Here is a 20,729-nt window from a genome sequence, read left to right on the forward strand (position 1 = left end):
GATGGGGCTGGTCACCAGAAAGACCAACCCATGATTAGATGTTTGGAGTTTTCAGTCCTGGTCCTCATTCTCCAGAGAAGGGAGAGGGGCTGGAAGTGAAGTTAATAATCAATCATGCCTACATGAGGGAGCCTCCATAAAAATCCAAACACAGTGGGGTTCAGAGAGCTTCCAGTTTGGTGTACATATCTACATACTGGGAGGATGATGCACCTTGACTCCATGGGAACAGAAGCTTCTGTACATGGGGTCCTCCCAGACCTTGCCTGCGCTATGTATCTCTTCATCTGGCTGTTCATCTGTATCTCTCTCTCTTTTTTTTTTTTTTTTTTTTTTTTTTTTTTAATTTTTTTTTTTTTTTTTTAAGATTTTATTTATTTATTTGACAGAGAGAGTGAGAGAGAGAGCACATGAGAGTGGGGAGGGTCAGAGGGAGAAGCAGACTCCCTGCTGAGCAGGGAGCCCAATGCAGGACTCGATCCAGGGACTCCAGGATCATGACCTGAGCCGAAGGCAGTCGCTTAACCAACTGAGCCACCCAGGCGCCCCTCTCTCTCTTTTTTTAAGATTTTATTTATTTATTTATTTGACAGAGAGAGAAACAGCAAGAGCGGGAACACAAGCAGGGGGAGTAGGAGAGGGAGAAGCAGGGCTCCCATGGAGCAGGGAGCCCAATGCAGGGCTCGGTCCCAGGACCCTGGGATCATGACCTGAGCCGAAGACAGACACTTAACGACTGAGCCACCCAGGCGCCCCTTATCTGTATCTTTTATCATATCCTTTAATAAACTGGTAATCGTAAATATTTCCCTGAGCCGGGTGAGATGTACTAGCAAATAATCAAATCCAAGGGGGAAGAGGTGATGGAAACCTCCACTTTGTAGCCTAGTGAGATATAAATTGTTGGTAACCTGGAGACCTGGGGACCTGTTGCTTGCGATTGGCATCTGAAGTGGTGGGGGGCACTCTCATGGGACTGAGCCCCTAACCTGTGGGATCTGATGCTATTTACAGGTAGATAGTTTAACTGTAGGACAGCCAGCTGGTGTTGCAGAATTGCTTGGCATGGGGAAAAAAATCTCACATCTGGTATCAGAAGTGTTGTGAATGTGGTAATAGCATGAGAGTAAAGGAAAAACATAGGAGTAGAAGGTTTTTCCCTCTCAGCTGTCTGTGGGAGACACACTTCAGATGTAAAGATACAAATGGTTTAAAAGTAAAAAGAGGAAAAAGAAATATGCAAACAGTAGCTAGAAGAAAACTGTAGTGGCTATACAGTATCCAAGAGGTAAACTTTAAAACAAAAGATGTTACTAGGGATAAAGTGGGACGTGATAAGAAGGGTAATCCATCAGGAAGATATAATAACTATAAAAATATGTGTACCTCATAACAAAATACCAAAATACATTAAGGAAAAGCTTACAGAAATAAAGGGAGAAAATAGTTCAATAATAGCTCAACAATTACTATCAGTCAATAATAGAGACTTCAGTACTCCACTTTCAGTAATGGATAGAACAACTAGATAATAAGATCAACAAGGAAAAAGAAGATGTGAACAACCCTGTGAATCAATTAGACTTAACAGACATATATAGAACACTCCACCCAACAATAGAATATATATTCTTCTCAAGTACACATGGAACATTCTCAAGATAAACCATATGCTAGCCATAAAACAAATCTTAGTATACAAGGATAGAAATAATACAAAGGTTGTTCTCCAACCATAATGTAAAGACATTAGATATTAATAGCAGGAAAGACCTTGGGAAATTCATGTCTATGTGGAAATTAAACACTCCTTAATATTTTTTAAAGATTTTATTTTTAAGTAATCTCTACATCCAACATGGGGCTCAAACTTAAAACCCCAAGATCAAGAGTCACATGCTCTACCAACTGAGCCAGTCAGGTGTCCCTTAAATAAAACACTCCTAAACTAGCAGGTCAAAGAAGGAATCAAAAGGGAAATTAAAAAATACTTTGAGATAAATGAAAATGAAGACCGTATACCAAAATTCTTAAAATATAGCTAAAGTAGTAGTACTGCTTAGAAGGAAAATTATAGCTATAAATGACTGTATTAAAATAATGATTTCAGGGCACCTGGGTGGCTCAGTTGGTTAAACGCCTGACTCTTGGTTTTGGCTCATGATCTCAGGGTGGTGAGGTCGAGCCCCATTTGTGTGGGCTCAGTGTGGAGTCTGCTTGTCCTTTTCCCTCTGCTCCTCCCCCCACCCCCCATAAAGAAATAAAATCTTAGGGGTGCCTGGGTGGCTCAGTCGTTAAGCATCTGCCTTCGGCTCAGGTCATGATCCCAGGGTTCTGGGCTCGAGCCCCACATTGGGCTCCTTGCTCCGCTGGAAGCCTGCTTCTCCCTCTCCCACTCCCCCTGCTTGTGTTCCCTGTTTCACTGTGTCTCTCTCTTGTCAGATAAATAAATAAAATCTTTAAAAAAAAAGAAATAAAATCTTTAAAAAAAAAAGGAATAATGATTTCAAATCAATAACCTAAGCTTCCATCTTGACACTGGAAAAAGAAGAGCAAACTAAACCTAAAGCAAACAGAAGGAAGGAAATGATAAGAGTGTTGGGGTACCTGCTTGGCATCTCGAAGAGTAAAAATTAATGTAAGAGAGGGGCGCCTGGGTGGCTCAGTCGTTAAGCGTCTGCCTTCGGCTCAGGTCATGATCCCAGGGTCCTGGGATCGAGCCCCACATCGGGCTCCCTGCTCAGCGGGAAGCCTGCTTCTCCCTCTCCCACTCCCCCTGCTTGTGTTCCCTCTCTCGTTGTGTCTCCCTCTGTCAAATAAATAAAATCTTTAAAAAAAAAAATTAATGCAAGAGAATAGAAAAACAGTAGAGGAAATCAATGCAAGGAAAGGCTGGTTCTTTGCAACACAATTGATGAGTCTTTAGCTAGATGGACCCAGGAAAAAAGAGAGAGAGATTATTAGAATCAGAAATGAAAGAAGGAACATTACTACTGATCTTACAGAAATAAAAATCATAATGGAAAACTGTTGGATAATTTTATGCTAATACATTACGTAACTTAGAAGAAGTTGGACAAATTTTTAGAAAGATACAAACTACCAAAACTAACTCAAGAAGAAATAGGAAATCTGAATAGACCTATAACAAGTAAAGAAATTAAATTGGTAATAAACAAAACAGAAACTACCCACAAAGGAAGTCTAAGCCCAGGTGGGCTACTGAATTCTACCAAACATTTCAAGAACTGATACACCAATTCTTCACAAATTCTTCTAAGAAATAGGAGAGAACATTTCTAAACTCATTCTGTGAAGCAATTATTACCCTAATACCAAAACCAAAGACATCACAAGAAAAGAAAACGGGCAATATCTCTTATGAATGGGGATGCAGAAGTCCTAAAAAAAAAAAAAAAAAAAGTAAACCAAATCCAGCAACACATAAAAAGAATTATATACCATGACCAAGTGGGATTTATCCCAGGAATGCAAAGTTGATTTAACATCTGAAAATCAATGTAATATACCATATCAATCAAAAAACAAAACCTCTATGATTATTTCAATAGATGTAGAAAAAGCATTTGACAAAATCCAACACTTTTCTTGATAAAAATCACTCCAGGAATACAAGGAAATTTCTCCAATCTGATAAAGGGCATCTGTAAAACACCCTCAGCCAGCCAACCACATGTTTAGTGATGTAAGACTGGATGCTTTTCCCTAAGATCAGGAGCAAGACCAGGATATCTTCCCTTGCCACTACTATTCAGCATTGTCCTGGAAGTTCTAGCTAGGGCAATTGGGCAAGAAAAAGAAAGAAAAAGATGTATGTAACCTATGTCTATATGGAATAGAATGGAGAGTCCAGAAATAAATTCATGTGTCTGTGGTCAAGTGATTTTTGGTAAAGGTGCCAAGACCATTTAATAGAGGGACAGAGTAGTCTACAGTACAACGTACAATACCATGACAACTGGATAGTCATATACAATCGATAAAGTTGGACTCTCATACCATGTATAAAAGTTAGCTCAAAATGGATCATAGACATAAATGTAAGAGCTAAAACTATGAAACTTTTAGAAGAAACAAGGAGTAAATCTTCATTACTTTGGGGGCGCCTGGGTGGCTCAGTCGTTAAGCATCTGCCTTCAGCTCAGGTCATGATCCCAGAGTCCTGGGATCGGGCTCCTCGTTGGGCTCCCTGCTCAGCGGGAAACCTGCTTCTCCCTCTCCCACTCCCCCTGCTTGTGTTCCCTCTCTCACCGTGTCTCTCTCTGTCAAATGAATAATTCTTAAAAAAAAAAAAAAACTTCATTACTTTGGATTTGGCAGTGGTTATGTTACTTTTTTAGGGATTTAAAAATATGTCATTTCTATAATTATGTGAAATATTTACAATTGTTCTAAGGTCAGATGTACTAAACATGGTATATTTAAGGGAAGTCTGCCTTGAGTCTCTGCCCCACAGTGTTGTTTTTAAAAATTTTTTTTTTTGAAGATTTTATTTATTTATTTGAGAGAGAGCACAAGCAGGGGGAGCTGCAGGCAAAGGGAGAGGGAGAAGCAGGCTTCCCGCTGAGCAGGGAGCATGATTCGGGGCTCGATCCCAGGAGCCTGGGATCATGATCTGAGCCGAAGGCAGACACCTGACTGACTGAGACACCCAGGCACCCCCCCCCTTTTTTTTTTTTTTTTTTGACAGAGAGAGAGACAGCGAGAGAGGGAACACGAGCAGAGGCAGAGGGAGAGGGCGAAGCGGGCTTCCCGCCGAGCAGGGAGCCCGATGCGGGGCTCGATCCCAGGACCCTGGGACCATGACCTGAGCCGAAGGCAGACGCTTAACGACTGAGCCACCCAGGCGCCCCCCAGGCACCCTATTTTTTAACTTTTATATTATAAACTTAATTATATGTAAAAGAGAGACTAGTATAATAAAACTCCCAGATAGCTATCACTCGTCTTCAGCAATTATCGGGTAGGTTATTGTTAATCTTATTGATTTATATGCCTACTCTTGGCACACTGTTATGGTAGTTTAAATATATATTTAAATATTTGTTTGGGAGAGTCTTAAGGGCAGGTTTGTGTTGTAATGGGGGTGATCTGTTTGACTAGGAGAAGGAAAGACTGTAACTATAGGAATCAAATTCTCTAAAAGGTAAGAGGTTATGTGGTAAGAGGGATTGGCCTTTAATAGGGCCAAAGGCACTTCATGCTTTCTGGGAAGACAATGGCAGGGTGCATTTGATTTAGTAAGTAGGAAGATGGAGTTTTTGTCTGATTGCTTCTTCCTTTTTAAAAAAATTTTTTTTTTGTGAAATATGTGATACAGTTAGTTGTCAGTTGAAAAATGAGGGGTAGGCTAAAAGGATATTGGAGATTTGCAGGGGGAAGAGTGACATAGTTGTTCTGGAGAGTGAGATGAATATCCATCCTAAGGAAGTGTGGTATAGTTGCTAGGCAGTGCTGTGTCTAGTTGAGATTTGTGGTCTCTAATTGAGAAAGAAAGCAAAGAGCTCTAGCGTTTCTCTCCACCAGCATGTATGTATGTATGTATGTATGTATTTATAAGATTTTATTTATTTATTTGACAGAGGGAGACACAGCGAGAGAGGGAACACAAGCAGGGGGAGTGGGAGAGGGAGAAGCAGGCTTCCCGCGGAGCAGGGAGCCCGATGCGGGGCTCAATCCCAGGACCCTGGGATCATGACCTGAGCCGAAGGCAGACGTTTAATGACTGAGCCACCCAGGTGCCCCTCTCCACCAGTATTTAGAGGAAGTGCAGATGTGAAGGCAGGGGACAGTTGGGTTTAAACTGGGTTGAGTTTTTTCAGGGTGAGTGTATCTGAGGGAAGCAGTGGCAAAGGATTAGGTTTTGGGAAGCTGAGTTAAGGAAGGAAGTGAGGACATGGGTGGGGTGAGGGATAGGAGGGTGAAGAAGTTGTGAAAATGTGGAGTACCAGAGAGAGTCAGTCAGTAGGAGAGAACAGAAACCAGGTTAGTTCTGGAGATTTAGGTATTAGTTCACCACTGCTGGGGTGAGTCAGCTTCAACTCTTGTCTTTTCATCTCTACTACTCAAGATTCAGATTCTTGGTAGAGAGAAATCAATTAGTCAAATACTTACCCTTTAACCAGAGAAAGGAAGGGAGAGCATTAATTGGCGACATCTGCCTGATTGAGAAATTTAGTAGTTTGAAGTTTGCCTGTAAAATCTTTTTAAATCTTGTTATTCTCTAGTTTCTATATTATGTAAAGGAGATGCTACTTGCCCAACTTGTATAATGTCATATGGAATAATTACGTGCTTTGAAAACAAAGCATTATGAAACTGGTAAGTAGTGCAGTTAAGCTAAGATGGTGATAATTAAACTCTCAGTGATTACAACTGCCAATGAATTTCTTTGTGAAACAATTTGAAGATCTTGTTTAAGCTTAAAACTAAAACTATAAAGTTCAAAGCAAAATAACTTATAGGATAACATGTATACATTAAACTAGACTCTAAAAGGTTTTGAGTTGATCTGGTCTCTTGGAGTTTATTGGCTTACTGCAAATCATTGCTTTAACTCTTGAGTTGGAGTGCAAAGCTGTAGAGATTAACGTTATAGCTAAATTTTCTTCTTGGAGTGTCAATTGTTCTTTATCAATTCCTGATACTTGGGTTAGTTGTAGGCTGTCAGCAGAAACGTAGCCATAACAGAAAGTACAGGAATATGAAAAAAACTAGTGTGACATGGGGAGCCTGAGTGGCTCAGTTGGTTGAGCGGCTGCTTTCGGCTCAGGTCATGATCCCAGGGTCCTGGGATTGAACCCTGTGTCGGGCTCCCTGCTCAGTGGGGACCCTGCTTGTCCCTCTCCCTTTGTCTCCTGGCTGTGCTCTCACTCTCTATCTCAAATAAATAAAATCTTAAAAAAGAAAACAAAAAAACAAAAATAAAGAACTACTATGACAGGCAAAAGAGTATTGAAGATTTATATGTTTGAAGTAAAGTTTAGTAGTAATACTTTTAAGCTCCAGAGTTGGTAAGATAGGCATATATTGCTCTTACCAGTGGCAAAGAACTATAATCTTGTTGCATGAATTAAATTGGTAGTGACGGGGTTGGTGATTGGAGAGGGGTAAAGGAATTTAGGTCTCTGGTTTTGCTAATCATGTTGGCATAGTAGAATTCCTTTATATATCATTTGGCATCATAATGCATAAGAACGGGCTTTTAATAGATAGTCAATAATTGCTTTGTTCTAGGGCATGTGATTTACCATATAGTATTTCTCTATCAATTTGGTAATGAGAATTTAATAATGAGTGATTTTATAGTAGGGTTCTATTGCTTTTTGTCTCTTGCTTTTTTTAAAAATAATTATAGCTGCCTCCGTCAACTATTCATTATGATATAAGAATATTATTAAAAGTGATTTTTTTTCCCCCTTAGGACCAGCCACCATATTCTAGCTACAATTCTAACTATTGGAATTCTCCTGCACGACCTAGGGCTCCATACCCAAGTACATATCCCGTAAGACCGGAAATGCAAGGCCAGGTATGATCTAAAATTGACTGACTTCCTGAATTTATTATTTATTTATTTATTTATTTTATTTTTTAAAGATTTTATTTATTTATTTGACAGAGACAGAGACAGCGAGAGCAGGAACACAAGCAGGGGGAGTGGGAGAGGGAGAAGCAGGCCTCCCGCCGAGCCGGGAGCCCGATGCGGGGCTCGATCCCAGGACCCTGGGATCACGACCTGAGCCGAAGGCAATCGCTTAACCAACTGAGCCACCCAGGCGCCCTTATTTTTTTTTTTTTTAAAGATTTTATTTATTTATTCGACAGAGAGAGACAGCAAGAGAGGGAACACAAGCAGGGGGAGTGGGAGAGGGAGAAGCAGGCTTCCTGCTGAGCAGGGAGCCCGATGTGGGGCTCGATCCCAGGACTCTGGGATCATGACCTGAGCCGAAGGCAGACGCTTAACGACTGAGCCACCCAGGCACCCCCTGAATTTATTTTTTAAAGATTTTATTTATTTATTTTAGAGAGAGCGAGCACAAATAGGGGGAGGAGGAGAGGGAGAGGGAGGGAGAAAGAATCTCAAGCAGACTCCAGGCTGAGTTCAGAGCCTGACCTGGGGCTCGATCTCAGGATCCTGAGATCATGACCCGAGCTGAAACCAAGAGTTGGGCACTCAACCTACTGAGCCACCCAGGCACGCCCTGAATTTTTTCTTAATGTATTCATTTATTTTCAAAACCTGTGGCGATTTCATAGTAGCAGTGTGTGGAGTTTTGTTATTTAATGGACTCTGTCTTAATGTTTTTGGCTCAGAAGTAAGGAAATATCTAGGCAAATATTATCTATAGCAAAGGTAGCTTGAGGCATAATAGATTATTTCTTAGGACCTGGAAACAATAAACATACACTATACTTACTTTTTAAGTTTTGACTTTTTTTTTGAAATATAATTGACATGTAACATATTAGTTTCAGGTATATAATGTAATGATTCGATATTTGTATATATTGTGAAATGATCACCACAATTAAGTCTATTTAACATCTGTCACCACATGTAATTACAATTTTTTTCTTCTAATGAGAACTTTTATGATTTATTTTGTTAGCAACTTTCAAATATGCAATACAGTATTAACTGCAGTCACTATGCTGTATATTACATCCTCATGACTTACTTATTTCATAGCTAGAAGTTTGAACCTTTTGACCTCCTTCACCCATTTGTACCCCTGGCCCTGCCTCTAGCAACCATTAGTCTATTCTCTGAATGTAGGATTTTTTTTTTTAAGATTCCACATATAAGTGAGATCATAAAATACTTGTCTTTCTCTCTCTGACTTATTTCTATCCATGTTGTCACAAATGGCAAGATTTCTTTTTTTATGGCTGAATAATAATAAATTGTTTACGTATACACCACATTTTCTTTATTCATCCATCAATAGACACTTAGGTTGCTTCCGTGTCTTGGCTATTGTAAATAATGCTGCAGTGAACATGGGGATGCAGATACCTTTTCGAGTTAGTGTTTTTGTGTCCTTTGGATATATTATAAGTGGTGGCATTGCTGGATCATTCTGTTTTTAATTTTGTGAGGAACCTCCAAACTGCTTTCTTTCCATAGTGGCTGTACCAGTTTACATTCCCACCAACAGTGCACAAGGGATTTTCTTCACATCCTCACCAACACTTGTTATTTCTCGTCTTTTTGATACTAGCCATTTTAACAAGTATGGGGTGATATCTTGATGTGTACCTGTTGGCCATCTGTATGTCTTCTTTGGAAAAGTGTCTATTCAGGTTGTCTGCCTATATTCTAATAGGATTGTTTCTTTTTTTCCTATTGAGTTTTTTGAGTTCCTTATATATTTTAGGTATTAGCTCCTTATCAAATATATGATTTGAAAATATTTTCTTCCATTTAGTAGGTTGCCTTTTCATTCTGTTGATGGTTTCCTTTGCTGTACAGAAACTTTTTAGTTTGATGTACTTCCACTTGTTATTTTTACTTTTGTTGCCTTTCCTTTTGGTGTCAAATAAATTGTACTCTAATGACAAATACTTAATTTTAAATATTTCAAGTATACTGAAAAAGTACAGAAAATTTGTATATCGTTTTATCCAGCACCTAGCTTTGTCAGTTTTTCAGTTTGCTACATTTGTTTCAGATTATTTTTAAAAGATTTATTTATTTGACAGAGAGAGAAAGAAAACTCAAGCGAACACAAACGGGGAGCAGCAGGCAGAGGGAGAGAGGAAACCTTCCCCCTGAGCAGGGAGCCCGATACAGGGCTTGATCCCGGGACCCTGGGGTCATGACCTGAGCCGAAGGCAGACGCTTAACTGACAGCCACCCAAGGACCCCTTGTTTCAGATTTTTAAAAAGAAGTAAAACAAATACAATTGAAGCCACATATAACACTTCTTTCCATTTCCTAAAGTTATATTTATTATCTCATATGTGTTTTTATGCTGGTACTACTTGTATGTGCATTTACATAGTATTTTTTACCATGTTTTTAAACTTGATACGAGTGGTTTCATACTAGCATTCTCCAGCTTGTTTTTTTACTCAGCATTGTTCTTCACTTCTTTGTTGTACCCATTTGAGGCAAGAACTTCCCTGGGGTATGGAATTTTGGAGTTTTGGTATGTATGCTTATTAAATATAACCAAAGTATTTTTCCACAATACCGTTGTGGAAATGAGGGAATGTTTACAAAGTCACCCATAATCCGGCAACCTTAGTAAGGCAGTAATTGTCACATTTGCATATTTCCTTCCATTTTTTTTCTGTCTAGATACCATATTTCTATATGCAAATAGTTTTTTTTTTATTGTTTTTTAAAAGATTTTATTTTTAAGTAATCTCTCTACCCAGTGTGGGGCTCAAACTCACAACCCCAAGATCAAGAGTCACATGTTCTTCTGACTGAGCCAGCCAGGTGCCCCTGAAAATAATTTTTAAAAACATGATTGTAGTATATTCAAATTTTTTTAGAAATAATCTCTACCCCCAACATGGGGCTTGAACTCACAACCCCAAGATCAAGAGTCACACATTGCCCCGACTGAGCCAGCCAGGCGCCCCTGTAGTATATACCGTTTTAAAGCAGCTACATTTAAGCAGCTTTCAAAGAATTTGAATTTTATATTGAGGTCAGAATTCTCTGTAAACTGATGTTCTCTGCAGAATTAAATTTTCAGATCACCATAAAGTATACTAATGTAATTCTCCTGATAGTTTTCAAATAGTCAGATAATATATTCAAATTCTGTTCTGATTTTCTGGTGGTATGGAGGCTGAAATAATGAAAATAAGTTTCTTTATGGGGCTGAATAATTAATTCATTAAAAAAATCATGTTCCCTTTTTCTCATTAATTTGGTGATACATTCCTTTAAAACTGATTTTGAGCTAGAAGAGTTTATTAAAGTTAGAGCGATATTTACTTATGTACTTAAAGAAAACATAAAAACAGTTGATTTTTCATACTGATTATGGGTACTTGAACTTTAGGATAAAGTTGATATGAGATCATGGAATACAAAATAAAAAAAATCTTTTTTTTTTTTTTTTTTAAAGATTTTATTTATTTATTTGAGAGAGAGAGAATGAGAGAGAGCAAGCACATGAGAGGGGGGAGGGTCAGAGGGAGAAGCAGACTCCCTGCCGAGCAGGGAGCCCGATGCAGGACTCGATCCAGGGACTCCAGGATCATGACCTGAGCCGAAGGCAGTCGCTTAACCAACTGAGCCACCCAGGCGCCCAAAATAAAAAAAATCTTAACACAAACTTTCATTTTACTTGTGTCATCTGCATTCCTATGACTGAAATTGAGAAGCAGGCATTGTTATTGCTTAATGTGATATGCTTGTGGTTTGGCCATATTTCATAAAATTCACCCTTTAAATGTACACATCAGTTGTTTTTAGTCTATTCACAAGGTTATGCAGCTATCATCACTGTTCCAGAACATTTTCATCACCCCAGTTAGAAACTATATACCTATCACACCATTTTTCTCTTCCCCTAGGCCCTGGCAACCTTTAATATACTTGTTATCTCTATGGATTTGCCTATTCTGGACATGTCACATAAACAGAATCATGTATTATTTGATATCTTATGACTGGCTTCTTTCTTTTAGCATAATGTTCATCCATGTTGTGGCAATGTACTGATACTTCATTCCTTTCTATGGCCAAATACTATCCATTCTATGTATATACCACGTTTATTTTATCCAACATCAGTTGATAGGAATTTGAGGGTTTTTTTTCCCACTTTTTGGCTGCTCTGAATAATGCTGTTATAAACATTTGTGTGCTCATTTTTACGTGGACATAAGTTTTTTCAGATCTCTTCGTTATATACGTAGGAGGAGAGATGCTGGGTCATACGGTAGCTCTGCTGTGTTTAACAATTTGAGAAACTGGCAAAGTTCTAACAAAGAAAACTGAGGTTCTTTTTTTTTTTTTTTTTTTTTAAAGACTTTATTTGAGAGAGAGAGAGAGCAAGTGAGAGAGAGAGCACAAGCATGGGGAGGGGCGGAGGGTGAGAGAGAAGCAGACTCCCTGCCAAGCAGGGAGCCTGATGCGGGGCTTGATCCCAGGACCCTGGGATCATGACCTGAGCTGAAGGCAGAGGCTTAACCAACTGAGCCACCCAGGTGCCCCGAAAACTGAAGATAGCATTCTGAATTAAGAAACCATGATACAAAAAGACATTGGTCAGAACCTATGACACTTTTTCATTTAATTTGAAGGGGAACTGAGTTGTAAAATGTAGCCTATTAAGAACTGTAGTTAGGAACTTCAGTGAGACAAAAATTGGAATAGTTCTTTTTTTTTAAATATTTATTTATTTGACAGAGAGAGAGAGAGAACACAAGTAGGCAGAGTGGCAGGCAGATGGAGAGGGAGAGGCAGGCTCCCCGCTGAGCAGGGAGCCGGATGTGGGGCTTGATCCCAGGACCCCAGGATCATGACCCGAGCCGAAGGCAGCTGCTTAACCGACTGAGCCGACTGAGCCACCCAGGCGCCCCTGGAATAGTTCTATAAGTAGAGATATGGCATGAGGAGGCAACCTATGGATGATCATAGATTTGGCAATTTCAAAAATGAGTATTAGAGAAATTTGAGTTGATACCAACTGCTGATAATTATGAACTCTAGCAGTACCTATGTGGTGAGACTTTCCATGGTTTTCATGAGAAGCACAATAGGAGGAGTTGTGTTGCTTAGAGGTAATCTGTTTTTGCTTGTATTGGGTCTGTTTGCCGTGGAATGGACAGGGAATTCATTGAACAGTATATCACTTTCTGGGTGAGAGACTTGACCACTTTTCTCCTCTTTGGATTCTGTATCTACACAATAGTCCATCAACTGTGAAACTGACTTTTGGAAGAAGTATTCATATTGGACGATCTTTAGCTTGCAATGAGACCCCATATGGTGTGACATTATTTTGACTTTTGAATGCTAAGTAATATCTATATTTACATCTAGAACAAGAGTAGCAGCTGGATTTTTTGTGTTTCCAGTCTCTTGATTTCATCTGGAAGCCAGAATGAGACTTTTACAGAAATTTAATAATTGTCAAAGATTTTATTTATTTCTGGGGCGCCTGGGTCACTCAGTCAGTGTCCAACTCTTTTTATTTATTTATTTTTAATTTTTTTTTAAAGATTTTATTTATTTATTTGAGAGAGAGAGAATGAGAGAGAGCACATGAGGGGGGGAGGGTCAGAGGGAGAAGCAGACTCCCTGCCGAGCAGGGAGCCTGATGTGGTACTCGATCCAGAGACTCCAGGATCATGACCTGAGCTGAAGGCAGTCGCTTAACCAACTGAGCCACCCAGGCACCCTGGTGTCCAACTCTTGATTTTGGCTTGGGTCATGATCTTAGGGTCATGGGATCAAGCCTCGAGTCAGGCTCCATGCTCAGCACAGAGTCTGCTTGGGATGCTCTCTTTCCCTCTCCCCCTACCCGTCTCCCCCTTTGTGCTCTCTATCTCTCTCTAAAATAAATCTTTTTTTTTTTCTTTAAGATTTTATGCGTTTGAGAGAGAGCGAGCAAGAGAGAGCACAAGCGAGGTGAAGGGCAGAGGGAGAAGCAGACTCCCTGCTCAGCAGGGAGCCCGACACGGGACTTGATCCTGGGACTCCGGGATCATGACCTGAGCCAAAGGTAGACGCTTAACTGACTAGCCATCCAGGCTCCCTAAAATAAATCTTTAAAGAAAAAAGATTTTATTTATTTCTTGTAGTTGCTGTTTCAGATTTTATCTATTGGCATATCAGCTGACCGTTTTAAAATTGCAGCTTATTGTCATTAGATACAAGTTTCCCTTCATTAAAATAGTCTACTTGGACACTGATGAAGTTGCTGTGGTCCTAGCAGCCCACTGGATTCTAGACATACTTGGGATTTCATGACATTTTTAAAAAAGATTTTATTTATTTATTTGAGAGAGAGAGCACACATGCAAGTTGGGGGAGGAGGAGAGGGAGAGCAACAAGTAGACTCCCCACTGAGCTTGGATCCCTTGACCCTGAGAACATGAGACCATGACCCAAGCCAAAATCCAGAGGCGGATGCCCAACTGACTGAGCCACCTAGGTGCCCCTTTCATGACATTTTTAATAGCATAAAATTTTTTTTTTTTTTTACTACCAAAGTAATACAACTTTGTTACTAAATATTTGGAAAATAAAGAAAAGGGGGGAAACACTAATTCTGCCATCCTATTAGAGCTGTATTTTGGCAAATTTGTTTTGCCCTTTCCCTATTATATTTATACAGCTTTAAACTTACTGTACATACACTTAAAAAAAAAGATTTATTTATTTTGGAGAGAGAGAGAGAGAGACTGTGCACAAGTGGGGTAGGGGTAGAGGGAGAAGGAAGGGGAGAGAATCTCAAGCAGACTCCCTGCTGAGCATGGAGCCCAATGTGGGTCTCCATCCCAAGACCCTGAGATCATGACCTGAGCTGAAATCAAGAGTCAGATGCTTAACCAACAGCCACCCAGTTTCCCCAAACATACACTTTTTTGTATGACTTTTTGTTTATCATATGTACTTTCCATGTTACAGGGTGAAATAACAGGTGAAGTTTTTTTTTTTTTTTTTAATATTAAGGAAATTTTCAGACAATCAGAAGGGATGGGAATAGCACAGTAATCTCCTGTGTACTCATCTCAGCTTCAGTAAGTATCAATACACAGTCATCTTGTTTCATCTGTATCCTTGGATTATTTTGAAGCAAATTCCAGACATATTATTTTATTTGTAAATACTCAAATATGTATCTTTAAAATATAAGTTTTAAAAACATAACTTATTAAAACTTAAAAAAACTAAAAATAATTCTTTAGTATCATTAAATGGTCAGTTCTAAGAGTGCATTTTTTTTTTTTAAGATTTTATTTATTTATTTGAGAGAGAGAGTGAGAGAGAGAGAGAACACAAGCCAGGGGAGAGGCGGAGGAGAAGCAGATTCCCCGCTGAGCAGGGAGCCCAACGCAGGGCTTGATCCCAGGATCCCAGGATCATGACCTGAGCCGAAGGCAGACGCTTAACGGCTGAGCCACCCAGGCGCCCTTCTAGCAGTGAATTTAAAGACAATAAAATTCCCTCAATGAATAGCCCATTATGTACTCAGTCATTCCATTATATTGCAGGACATTTAGGTTGTTTGCAATTTTGTGTGATTATAAATAGTTCACGCCTGTAACTTTTTCTGTAGTTGAATCTTCTCCTTAGGAAGGATTTCTAGAAGTTGAATAACAGGGGCGCCTGGGTGGCTCAGTCGTTAAGCATCTGCCTTCGGCTCAGGTCATGATCCCAGGGTCCTGGGATCGAGTCCCGCATCGGGCTCTCTGCTCAGCAGGAAGCCTGCTTCTCCCTCTCCCACTCCCCCTGCTTGTGTTCCTGCTCTCGCTCTCTCTCTGTCAAATAAATAAATAAAATCTAAAAAAAAAAAAAAATTTAGAAGTTGAATAACACTACAAAAAGTCACATGATGTTTTATCAAGTTTCTAACTGTGTACGTTATATTAAGGATTCTTTTTTAGGCACATCTAGGTGGATGACTTTAACAGCCCTGTAATAGCTTTAATAAAGGGGTGGTTCATCGTCCTTGTGGTTGGGGAGTGCCTTGCTGGATCTTCCATTGCACCTGTTCCTGCATGCAGTTCTTTGGCCAGGTGGTGATAATAGCCTGTCTTTTATCTCCTTGCCATAAAAGTATGGCTGAGAATTTATTTTCCACAGAATTATGACTACCCTCCTACTTTAATTCATCCCAATTTTTGATGTGTTAGGGTAGGAATCAAATTTGAATATTATTTTCTTCAGTCATTAACTGTATAAGCTATCAGGAGCCTTTATTTATTTATTTATTTATTTATTTATTTATTTATTTATTTATACATACATACATACATACATACATACATACATACAGAGAGAGAGAGACAGTGAGAGAGGTAACACGAGCAGGGGGAATGGGAGAGGCAGAAGCAGGCTTCCCGTGGAGCAGAGAGCCCGATGAGGGGCTTGATCCCAGGACACTGAGATCATGACCTGAGCTGAAGGCAGATGCTTAACAACTGAGCCACCCAGGCGCCCAGGAGCCTTTTTTTAAATTGAGGCATAATCAACATACAACATTGTATTAGTTCCAATGTACAATATAATGATTCAATATTTGTATACAATGGGAGATGATCACCACGGTGAAGTCTAGTTAACATCGCAGGGATTCTTTTCTTGTTCTTTTACCTAAAGCGGGAAAGATTATGTATCTTAGAGGAGTATAGGAAAACTCGATTCTATGTTTTTACCGTTTAAAATTTAGCTTTAGGGGCGCCTGGGTGGCTCAGTCGTTAAGCGTCTGCCTTCGGCTCAGGTCGTGATCTCAGGGTCCCGGGATCGAGCCCCGCATCGGGCTCCCTGCTCCGCGGGAAGCCTGCTTCTCCCTCTCCCACTCCCCCTGCTTGTGTTCCCTCTCTTGCTGTGTCTCTCTCTGTCAAATAAATAAATAAAATCTTTAAAAAATAAAAAATAAAAAATAAATAAAATAAAATTTAGCTTTAATCTTGTTTGGATAACTAAACTAGGATTCTGGGTGCCAATAATAGTCTGGAGAGGTGATTTAAAACTACAGTAAGCAACATATGAAGAATTTGCCTCTGTAGTCTATTGTTGTTTACTTGGGAAGCAGAGTGGGATAGTACTAAGAACATGGGCTTTGGGGTCAGATCTGGTTTCATTTCTTGATCTTGCCATAATAATAGTAACAACAGTGATATTATAAATAATTACCATTTATTGAGCATACTATGTGCCAGACACTAAACATTTATACATAGCATCTCATAGTAGTCCTGCAAGGTAAGTTTATGATTTCCATTTTTCAGGTGGAGAAATGAAAGCTCCGTAGAGGTCAGACACAAACACAGAGCTGTCTCTCTAGTCTTCTCTTCTCTCAGTTGTATCATGTTTTATTTTCTTCTCTGGGTAGCCCTTTTCCCCGGTTTCCCAGAACCCCTCCCCGGGGGGACGGAACAAATTCTCCGCTGTTAGGTGTAATTGTTAGGTATACTTACAGAAGTGTTTGGGAAGCGTGGCTGTGAGGCCATCACTTCATCGTACATCACAACATACTCTTTCATTGTTAGAACACAGACTCTGCAGTGATAATCTGAGTTTAATATGTGGTATATGGTCATAATAGATGAGAGGAAGAATGTTTCAGAGATTGCTTAGGGAGTTCATATTTTCTTTCTTTCTTTTTTTTTTTTTAAGATTTTATTTATTTATTTGACACAGCACAAGCAGGGGGAGTGGCAGGCAGAGGGAGAGGGAGAAGCATACTCCCCGCTGAGTAAGGAGCCTGATGCGGGACTCGATCCGGCTCATGATCTGAGCCGAAGGCAGATGTTCAACCGACTGAGCCACCCAGGCACCCCGGGAGTTCATATTTTCATTAGTTACTGATCTTTTTCCTTCCTAAAGTTTTCAAAGTTGCATTTTAAGTCAGGGCATTTCAGTTCTTCCATTCAGTCATCCTTTTTTCTCTCAACTTCGCTTTTTTATAGAGTTTGAATTCTTATACAAATGGAGTATATGGCTCACCATACCCCACCGGTCCTGCAACAAATACTGCCTCATACTCTGGGGCATATTACACACCGGGATATACTCAGACCAGTTACTCCCCAGAGATTCCAAGCACTTATCGTTCACCCGGCAACAGCCCAGCCCCAGTCTCTCGTTGGCTGTATCCTCAGCAGGACTGCCAGACTGAAGCAGCCCCTCTTAGGGGGCAGGTTCCAGGATATCCTGCTTCACAGGTGAGCAGTTTTCTGTTGGGTTTTTATTTTTTAATATTCCGTGAGTGAGGGGCACCTGGGAGGCTTAGTTGGTTAAGTGTCCAGACTCTTGGTCGTGAGTTCAAGCCCTGCGTTGGGCTACTTTAAAAAAAAAATTCTATGAGTGATACCATGTTTATTTCTCTGTCCACTTCAAGGGGAGCTCTAATACATCTTTTATTTGTGTTTCCTTATAGCATATGGGTCCACTTATTTATAGTATCATGGGACAGACTTACGCTGTGCTTTAGCCATTGAATTTTAAGCTTTCTCCTTCTGAGTTTGATTGTCACTAAATCTGCCCTTGTATCTTTCGAACCAAGCTCTTTTTTGGCTTGGAGAAATGACTACAACTGATTAGAGATGCTGCAGCTTAGCTCAGTAGCAGCTAAAGTATACTCTGTTAAGCAGAGAGGAAACATCTCAGTCTGTTTATACTAGAGTATTTTCATTATTTTAAGTTTTTTTTAGCAATGACCAGCATATTTCCTTCCTCTCAATCTAGAACCCTGGAATGACCCTGCCTCATTATCCTTACGGGGATGGTAATCGTAGTGTTCCACAACCAGGACCAACTGTACGACCCCAAGAGGACTCATGGGCTTCTCCTGGTGCTTATGGAATGGGAACCCGTTACCCCTGGCCTTCAGCTGCCCCCTCAGCACCACCTGGGAATCTCTACATGAGTGAGAGTACTTCACCATGGCCTAGTAGCAGCTCTCCTCAGTCACCTCCTTCACCACCACCCCATCAGCCCAAGGTAGGAGACCTTCTAAACATTCTTTTGATGTTTGGGTAATTGAGAGAGCACAACATGGAAATTTTCTGCATTGGTGTGTGTTAAATGGGGACTAATTGCAAAAAGTTGGTGATTACTACCTATAGCTTTACGTAGCCCAGTTTCTTTTTTCTTTTAACAAACTATTTTTTAGAGCAGTTTTAGGTTCACAGCTTTTTTGTAAAAGCCAGAAAAATGCTCATTTTCTGTTTGTTGTACTGCTATTTGAATATTAAACAAAATCAAAGATGTATTTTATTACCTCAATCTGTAGACAGAAGACGATACCAATGTGAAATTGTATAAACCATGGACTTGAACATCATTTGCCTATGGCTAGGTTCCTTTTTAAGATCTGTCTTAAGGTTTTAACTCTTTAGGGAAAAAAACTAATTCCTATTTATTAAATCACTGCGGATTGTGAGGTGGGAAGGATAGATTATGAGGTGTTCATGACAATGAGCGCTTCAGGGTAGATTCCAGCCATTATACTCAGGAATTCTCTGCCTTTTACTTGACAGAGCACTCCTTTTATCTTTTTAGGGTTGTGTTTTTCTCAAATGATTAAGGAGGGAGGTCCAGTTTTATTAGTGGGGAATCTTTTCATGTCCCTTCATGGTCAGGTGAAAGATGTGGGCTAACAAATCTGATATTGATGGATTCCCATTAAAACATCTCTTTTCCCCTCTTTGCTCTCCCACTCCAAGGATGCCTCATACCCCTATAGCCAATCAGATCAAGGCATGAACCGGCACAACTTTCCTTGCAATGTCCATCAGTACGAGTCCTCGGGAACAATGAACAATGATAATTCAGATCTTTTGGATTCTCAAGTCCAATATAGTGCTGAGCCTCAGCTGTATGGTAATGCCACCAACGAACACCCCAGCAATCAAGATCAAAGTGATAATCTTCCTGAAGAGTGTTTATCTTCAGATGAAGGTACTTCCCCAAGTATTAAAAAAATTATACATGTGCTGGAGAAGGTCCAGTATCTTGAGCAAGAAGTAGAAGAGTTCGTAGGGAAAAAGACAGACAAAGCATACTGGCTTCTGGAAGAAATGCTAACCAAGGAACTTTTGGAACTGGATTCAGTTGAAACTGGGGGCCAGGACTCTGTCCGGCAGGCCAGGAAAGAGGCTGTTTGTAAAATCCAGGCCATCCTGGAAAAACTGGAAAAAAAAGGATTATGAAGGATTTAGAACAAAGGGGAAGCCTGTTACTAACTTGACCAAAGAACTCTTGATTTTGGTTAATTAACCCTCTTTTTGAAATGCTTGTTGGTGACAAGAAGCAATACATTCCAACTTTCCTTTGATTAAAACTTGAAAAACTGGTAAAGGACTTGAAAGAACATTTTAGTTATGAGTTGTTTTCAGTTTTCAGACCAATGAATGTAATAGGAAACTGTGGAGTTACCGTTATTGCCAAGTAGACTCACTCCTTAAGAAATTTGTGGATATCTACAAGCTGCTTCTTATCAGCAGGAGGGAAACACACTTTATGTAACAGGCTTATCAAAAATCTACCAGATGAGACTGGATATAATCTGAGGCAAACAGGCTCTGCTTTTTTAACCATATGGATTACTTGTCACATTTTTGTACATTGTGACTGCTTTCAACGTACACTTCATATGTAAATTACAGCTTGGACTTTAGCCTTCTTGGACCTCTGTTTTGTTTTGTTATTTGCAGTTCACAAATATAGTATTATTCTTTACTTCTTGGTACGTTTTGTAGTAATATGTTTAATTATTCAAGAGACTATATTGACAGCCAGATAGTATGGCAGTTCTGAATGAATTTATATCTTTTCACCACTTGAATATATTGCAGTGTGTAGTGAGTTCTTGAGGTAAATTGTCTCCTTTTTTGTATAGATCATTGGGGTAGAGTTTTACCACTTCTCCTTTTCATGTTAATAATGGAAGGCGAATTGGGAGATGGCAAGGGCACAGGAATGAAATGTTTGTGGCCATTTTGTTTTTTGCTTTTTTATTGTTTTTGGATAAAGATCCACCTTAAAATTTCCTTCCCCATC

At 39.7% G+C, this 20,729-nt stretch overlaps 1 protein-coding gene across 2 annotated transcripts in view; it reads left to right on the forward strand.

Moving 5' to 3' along the window:
• The window catches only part of BAG4 (BAG cochaperone 4), a 29,172-nt gene extending 8,764 nt beyond the window's left edge, over positions 1 to 20,408 (forward strand). The window contains exons 2-5 of one of the 2 annotated variants that reach the window (XM_021681518.1): positions 7,445 to 7,552; positions 17,636 to 17,890; positions 18,414 to 18,668; positions 19,394 to 20,408. In XM_021681518.1, coding sequence (XP_021537193.1) covers positions 7,445 to 7,552; positions 17,636 to 17,890; positions 18,414 to 18,668; positions 19,394 to 19,879 — 1,104 coding nt within the window. In that variant the 3' untranslated portion in view covers positions 19,880 to 20,408. The remainder of the gene's footprint in view (positions 1 to 7,444; positions 7,553 to 17,635; positions 17,891 to 18,413; positions 18,669 to 19,393) is intronic. The other variant, XM_044912057.1, reaches the window with a different exon arrangement.
• The last annotated feature ends 321 nt before the right edge of the window (positions 20,409 to 20,729 follow it).

The sequence above is a fragment of the Neomonachus schauinslandi genome, chromosome 2 (genome assembly GCF_002201575.2).
Source record: "Neomonachus schauinslandi chromosome 2, ASM220157v2, whole genome shotgun sequence".
In the NCBI taxonomy this organism is placed as follows: domain Eukaryota; kingdom Metazoa; phylum Chordata; class Mammalia; order Carnivora; family Phocidae; genus Neomonachus; species Neomonachus schauinslandi.